This window comes from Polypterus senegalus, chromosome 4, assembly GCF_016835505.1.
Source record: "Polypterus senegalus isolate Bchr_013 chromosome 4, ASM1683550v1, whole genome shotgun sequence".
Taxonomy (NCBI): domain Eukaryota; kingdom Metazoa; phylum Chordata; class Cladistia; order Polypteriformes; family Polypteridae; genus Polypterus; species Polypterus senegalus.
This window is the reverse complement of record NC_053157.1, coordinates 164,137,391-164,145,199: the sequence shown is the minus strand read 5'-3', so window position 1 is coordinate 164,145,199 and position 7,809 is coordinate 164,137,391. Positions and strand designations below refer to the sequence as shown.

Genomic DNA, 7,809 nt, shown 5'->3' with positions numbered 1-7,809 from the left:
GTCAATCTACTGCCTGGCACACCTGTGTACAACATGCGCACACCCATAATTCACCACAAAGGGCCAATCCTGAGTAAAAATGTATAAAATTATTTATCGGAACCACGATCAACTACTACCCTCTACTGGAAATAAGCAGCAATGTTTTTAATTTGGTTAGCAAATACCAGAAACACTTTGGTTGAGTGTGGAACATCACAATTTCAGCCACAAAACACTATATAACTTTAAATAAATTAATTTACAAGAAATACATTTCAAGGGTACAATTGCCAACTTAAAACAAATGTAATGAGGCATTTTCCCTTAAAGTGCTTGGACCATGGTTCACTTCCTGAGTGCACTTTTAAATGCAACTACAAGTTCTTCAGGTGTTTAATTGGGTTTCTCCACACTGCCTAAAGGCTGCTGTTAGGTGGCTGAATACTCAACCATGACTCCACAAGACTGAATCTGCTGTTATGTGACTGACAGGGCCCCATCTGGGCATGAAGTAATGCATTCTTTAATCCATTTAATCTTCAATCTCTCTCTCTCATATACATAATAGCTGGGAGATGAATCATGTATGCTCAATGCATCGTGGCTTAACAATATTTATTTTTTAACCCTTTAAACCTGGCAGGCTGATTTTTAGGCCAGCCGCATAGCAGCATATAACCGAAACTTCAGTATAACCGCCTTTGCTATATTAGATAACATACATTTTAGAAATATACCACTGTCTACTTATGCTGTAATGCCACTTTTTTTTTAGCTGCAGGTCAGTTTTTTTCATAGATTTCAGATGGACTTTAGCATGGGATCAACTCAAAACAATAGATACTTATTGTATGCAGAGAAGTACAACCAGGCAAATCAAGCTTTTGCCCTTCTGAACCACGGGAGGTATCCTGCACTCCCCTTAGGGCATCTGCATTATGGTGCGACATCCCAGTACCACCCCAGTTAAACTTCCTGCCTGTTACTGTCTTTCAGCGCGGGTTGCAACGTGTCCGGGGGAATTTCAGGTGTTTGACGCCAGAAGCGAGAGCCCCACGGGAAAGGGGAGATGTTGGATGATTGATCGGAAGGCAGTGAAAACCCTGTGAATTGTTCCTGTGCATTGCTTCCAGCAATAAAAACTGTTCTGAAGCCTATCACTCAAAGGTAGAGTTTTGATGTTAGGTTCTGATAATGGAAGTAGAAAATGATGAAAATTGTGAGACTGAAACTGATACAGCTTGTCCTATAATACCAATCCTTTATTATAGCATTGTGGCTTAACATCATATTAATATAATGTGATGTAACTGTTACTGTTATGCAGAATTGTCTGTCACAGAGAAATGACCTGTTGTCACAGACATTATGCACAAAAAGTGCACTTTAATTTATGTCATTTTGAAATGTTTCTTGTGTGCAGATACCAAGCTTGAATAAATATTGTTTTGTTAAATTCAATAAGAGTCCCCCATTTTGCATACAATTTTAAAATTGTTCCAATCGAAACCACTAATGAATATAAACAAGAATGATTGAATACAGACATATGCTGCAGCCTACAGGGATTATAAGAATCCCCATATTGGTGTGATTGTATGGATCAAATTAAATCAAACATTTATGAGATACTTTAGAGGAAATTTCAAAATACTGAGATACACACTCACCAGCCACGTTTTTTAGGTATATCTGTTGAACTGCTTGTTAATACAAATATCTAATAGCCAATCACATGGTAGCAATGCATTTAGGCATGTAGACATTGTCAAGATGACCTGCTAAACTTCTAAACTAAACATCAGAATGTGGAAGAAAGGTGATTAAGTGACTCTGAATGTGGCATGGTTGTTGGTGCGTTTCAGAAACTGGTGATCCGCTGTGATTTTCATGCACAACTCTAGGGTTTACAGAGAATGGTCCGAATAAGGGAAAATATCCAGTTAGTGGCAGTTCTCTGGGTGAAAATGCCTTGTTGATGCCAGAGGTCAGAGAAGAATGGCCAGACTGGTTACACCTGATAGAAACGCAACAGTAACTAAAATAATCAGTCATTACAACCAAGGTATGAAGAAGAGCATCTCTGAATGTACAACACACCAAAACTTGAAGCAGATGGGCTTGAACAACAGGAGACCACACTGGGTTCCACACCTGTCAGCTATGAACAGGCAACTGAGGCTACAGTTTGCGCAGGGTCACCAAAATTGGACACTAGAAGACTGGAAAAATGTTGCCTGGTCTGATGAATTTCGATTTCTGCTTCAACAGTCAGATGGCAGGGTTCACATTTGGTGTCAGCATCATGAAAACATGGATTCATCATGCATAATATCAATAGTTCAGGCTGATGGTGGTGATGTAATGGCGTGGGGGATATTTTTTTGGTGCACTTTTGGTACCTTAGTGCCAAATGAGCATTGTGTAAATGCCCCAGCCTATCTGGGTATTGTTGCTGACCATGTCCATCCCTTTGTGACCACAGTGTACTCATCCTCTGGCTACTTCCAGCAGGATAACATGCCATGTCACAAACATCAGATCATCTCAAACTGGTTTCTTGAACATGCCAATGAGTTCACTGTAGGAATGGGAGATTTGCATCATGGATGTGCAGCCAACAAATCTGCAGCATCTAAGTGATCCTATCACATCAATATGGTCCAAAGTCCCTGAGGACTTTTTACAGTGCCTTGTTGAATCTATGCCACGAAGAATTACGGCAGGTCTGAAAGCAAAAGGGAGTCCAACCCGGCACTAACAAGGTGTACCTAATAAAGTGGCCAGTGAGTGTATATTGTGTATCACAAAATAGCCTTAAAATATTGTAAAATTATGTATAGGTCACATCACCCAGCCCTAATATATAAATATATAAAAAGTGAGATATACAGTAAAATAGAGTCAGATTTTCTACTGTAGAACTCGAGGCTATATAAATACATAATCACACAAAATTCCAAACAGACTTGTTAAAAAATTTTTAAAAAATCATCACAATTAAAAATATTTAAAAATAATTCTTACATTCTTTTTTGTAAAAAGAAAAAAAAAAAAAAACAATTTAAAGCTATAATTTTAGGAAAACATTTTAAACTTTCCAGATGAATTGATGATCTTATTAAAGTTGAGTTTTTATTTATCTCCAGTCTTCTTGGTTCCTTTTAAAGCTACATCAGCCTGTAAGCAGAGAACAACTTTAAGTTAAAATGATTGAGATTTGGACTGTAATTTTGACAACAGTGAAAAAAATTAAGAATTACTACAAACAAGTGTATATAATGTAACACAAGGTACTTTATCATTGTCTTAGTAAAGAATATCCTGAATACAAATAGGTGATCATAAGCCCTGGAGGCATAAAGCACAATTAAAATCCCACAGCTAGCGGTGAGGCTGTGGTGGGGTGGGGAGACAGTTGGTAGTCAGTGTAGTAAATGCCAATCTGGAAATACAGCCCCCTCCTCCCACAGGGGAAGAACAGTATGAACTTATATATATATTTATATATACACACACTGTATATGCTGGGGCAACAACACAAGCGTGGTAAACACATAAAGTGAATGGATGTATACAAGATGTCTGGCCCTATGGTTAAAATTAAAAACAGAGAAGACAGAAAAGGAAACATTACAGTTAGGAACAATTGCCTGGCTGCTAGAGGACATATAATCTCATAAGGAAACTTATAAAACCTGGCCCTTTAATTGCCAAAAAAATGCTTAGGAATGCAGTGACATCTGCTAGAAAGAATTCTAGGTTGCTATCTTGGAGGCAATAATAGGATCACCTCCGACTCCAAAAGAGATTCTTAAATATGGGCTTTAAAGCTGAAACAGGTTTTTTGAGTGTAGACTGGAGGAGAGAGGAATGAACAATCGTTTGGAAGCAGTCACTGTGAACTGTCAATATGAGGTCCACAGAGCTGTCCGTGCAAGTAAAAACAGGCCACCATTAGGGAGAGAAAGCAAAACAAACCCTTTAGAGAGATATCAGAAACACCAGTAATGTACAAATCAACCATTTGATACGTTGTTAAAGAGAAGGAATGCACTGGTAAGCTCAGAGACACCAGAAAGTCTAAACAACCATAGCAGACAACTGTGCTGGATACTCACAGAATTCTTCTTCTTGGGGAAGAAAAAATAATTTACGACATTTAGCCAACCAAGAACACCTACCTCTCTAGGAGGTAGGCCTATCATTGCCAAAGTCTATAATCATGAGAAGACTTCATGAAAGTAAATACAGAGGGTTTACCACAAGGTACAAACCATTAGTAATCCCCAAACATAGGAAGGGCAGATTAATCTCTGTCAGAAAATATTGTTTAAAAGCCAGTCCAGTTTTGGAACAGTTTTCTTTGGATAAATGAAATTAAGATCAATATGTACCAGAATGATGGATAAGGAAGAGTTTGGTGAAGAGAAGGAACGGCTCATGACCTGTAGCATAACACATCATCTGTGAAACATGGTGGAGGCAGTGTTATTGCATGGGCATGTGTGAATGTCAATGGAAATGGGTCACTAGTGTTTATTGATGATACAACTACTGACAAAAGTTGCAGGATGATTTCTGAAGTAAACAGGGCTATACTGCCTGCTCAGATTCAGACAAACGATACAAAACTGATAGGATGATGCTTCACAGTACAGATGGACAGTGAGCCAAAACATGCTGTGACAGCAATCCAAATAGTTTTCAATGCAAAGAAGTGGAATATTATTCAATGACCAAGTCAATCAACTGATCTCAGCCTAATCAGACATGCATTTCACTTGCTGAAGACAAAACTGATAGCACAAATTTCAGCAAACAAGCAGCACCTGAGGACAACTTCAGTAAAGGCGGGCCAAAGTATAACTACGGTGGAAACTCAGAAATTGGAGAAGGCCATGATTTCCAGATTTCAGGCAGTCATTGATGGCAAAGAATTTTTAATCAAGTATTGAAAATGACTGTTATATTCATGATTATTTTAGTTTGTCTAAATACTTTTCACACTCCTGAAAATGGGGAGAACTGTGTATAAAAATGGGTGTCTTTTGTAAATGACTTAAATAATGCTTTTGTTAAACACCTTAAATTAAAACTGCAAGTCTGCACTTCAATAATACTGTATCTTGATTGCTTCAATTCAAATCCACTGTTGTGGTACACAGAGTCAAAATTATGAAAATTGCATCACTTTCTAAAAACGTACGTACATTACTGTAAATGTCACCATGGTTAAATAATCACAACAGAAGTACACATGGAAACAAGAAAAGTTTTTGTAAATTTTTTTGGGCAAAAAAAAAAAAGTTAAATGATAAACTTTCCTATGGTAGTGGAAGTTCTACAGGGGTAAATACAGTGATAAAAAAAAACTTGTATATATACAAACAACTTAATTACCATTTTTATCAAGTTATCCAAGCGTTTTATTACATTTAAGGTTTCTTCTTTTTCTTTGCTGAGGTTTTCTGGCATTGGTTTCAGAACAGACATTGTGATCTGTAGTAGTCTTGGTGTTTTACTGTTTGGATTAACTTTGCCAAGAAAGCTTTTCCATCTAAAATATTAAAATAGCATCACTGTTATACAAAAACATTTATTAAATATTGCAAATGTCAGTAAACTTGCATTGCTATAAAGTATTTTCTTAAAACATTAATTTTACTATATTTACTTTAAAACAGAGGACTCAACTGGTGAACCATCCATGGTCATTTACAATCTTTTACTTAATGAGACAGCGAAGGGCTTTGGCACCCTGTGACTCTGTAACTGACTAAGAAGGTTCGGAAAATTAACATAGCAATGGAATTATTTCAGACAGTGAATGACTGTGTCGCAGCCCTGTTTTATGAACTTGAAGCACTAACTTACCATACAGATCCTACAACTTTCATGAAAGCTCCAAATATAGCTTAAAAAATATATTTCTTTTTCTTTTTTGCAAGTAAACATTTCAGTTACTCCAATCCACAAAACAAAACAAAGAAAACCCACAGTGTCATTGTTGGTCTCAACCATATTACTTTCTTTTATTAATGATAAAATTACTCATCTTTAATATTATAATAGGCTTACCATTTTATAAATGATTCTTATACCAACAAAAACAAAAAGTTAATTTTATAGAGTTCAATCTTTACATTTTCAGTGATGATTTTGAATTCTCCATATAAAACATGGAATCAGACTAGTGGAAGGCATACATAAACATACCAAGACACGTAAGGGTTGCCTTCCAGTAACATCCTTAACTGACTTTACTTTGTAAGACAAAACCTAAACCATTGAAAGACGACTACAGTACACAGAACAAAGACAAACAACAGAGGAGATATTCATTAAAAGAATCCATTGCAGCTTCTATAGAGGTGATGCAACAATACTACCTGCTGCAGCACATTGTGGCAATTATTATAAATATGTTAATATTTTACTGAAGTTCTCACATAAATGGCATGGATAACATGTAAAGCAGAGGTTTATAACAAATGTTTAGCATTTTGCTTAAAAACTGCACGCCTTCTGCTCAAGGCAGGCTCATACACAAATATGAATACAAAAACCAGTAGCATCATCTCACATGGACTTCATAAGTAAGCAGAAAGAGGTTTGTATATATGTAGTAGTACTACTATACAGTGAGATTTCTAGCAAAATCTTAATTCCTAAATTCAGTGATATGAGATATTACTATTAGCACAAATGTACATGATGCAAAGTAAGCTATGGTTGTTAAAATATACTGTATGAAGACCCAAACCCACCGAGTTCTCATTATATTAGTCAGTGGCAGACAACAATAGTATTTGGTGGCTTTCTGTAACAGGACTAATTGGATTTGTTTATATTTTTAATCAATTCAATTCAAATCAAATCACAGCCCTAGTCATTATAAATTAATAACGACACCATTAAACTGTTAGTAGGAGTAGTTGAATTTACAAATGGAAAGTGGGAGCATGCGCATTAAGTACATCATCATTTTTTTTTAATTGGTCTGTGTCACATGATAGCTGCTGCAGATATTTGCAGTTTCCATTGGTATTAATAAAACTTTTATCTATCTTTGTGTGGTAATGCAATTACTACAAAAAGTATCTAAGCCAAACACACAGATATCTAGTACCTACCATTTGCCTTGTGAATTGCAAATGTGGTTTGTAAATGAGATGTGCATGCAGGTAGTGAACTCATTTGCTGTTCATAAGCAAACAGCACATGAAAATATCTAAATAAATAAACCAGTGGTACAGTGATGTTGCAGTTATTGTTGTTGGCTTAGAGATATAGGGTTCTATTTTTTAGAGTTCTATTAGGGTATTGCACTGAATTTTCTCTATGTTTAGATGGGCTTTCTTCTCGCATTACAAAAATCAAATTGGTCAGGTGCTAGTGGATGTTCCCCGACAATGACCTGGCCTTACATCCCGGGTTGTTGCAGTCAATACTATTAGGATAAGAAGAGGCTCATTGTGCAGCATATGCTGGTTCAAATGCTAGCTGCTTATTGAATAAACAAGTTTGCTGCAAAGATTAATAATAATAACAGTAATAATATTTTGTTTATATAGCACCTTTCCCATGCTGAAGGTTTTTAAGAGACACTATACCGTATATACGTATAAGTCAGGTCTTGAAACCCAAAAAATCGATCATAAAATCAGACCCCGACTTATATGTCTGTTCAAAAATGCAACACTTACATTTTTTTTACATCTTCTTGCCTCCTCCAATCTCATATCAGTTTCTCACTACTTCAACGACGTTTAATTTAAAACTAGCTTCATATTTTCTTCTGAACGAATGCTCCACCGTAGATAA

At 36.2% G+C, this 7,809-nt stretch overlaps 1 protein-coding gene across 1 annotated transcript in view; it reads right to left on the bottom strand.

Annotated features, from left to right (window-relative positions):
- Window positions 1-3,037: 3,037 nt before the first annotated feature.
- Window positions 3,038-7,809, bottom strand: part of LOC120527786 — a 105,628-nt gene continuing 100,856 nt past the window's right edge. Inside the window, exons 24-25 of the mRNA XM_039751601.1 lie at window positions 5,386-5,542; window positions 3,038-3,162 (exon numbers count right to left, since the gene is read on the bottom strand). Coding sequence (XP_039607535.1) covers window positions 3,118-3,162; window positions 5,386-5,542 — 202 coding nt within the window. The 3' untranslated portion in view covers window positions 3,038-3,117. The remainder of the gene's footprint in view (window positions 3,163-5,385; window positions 5,543-7,809) is intronic.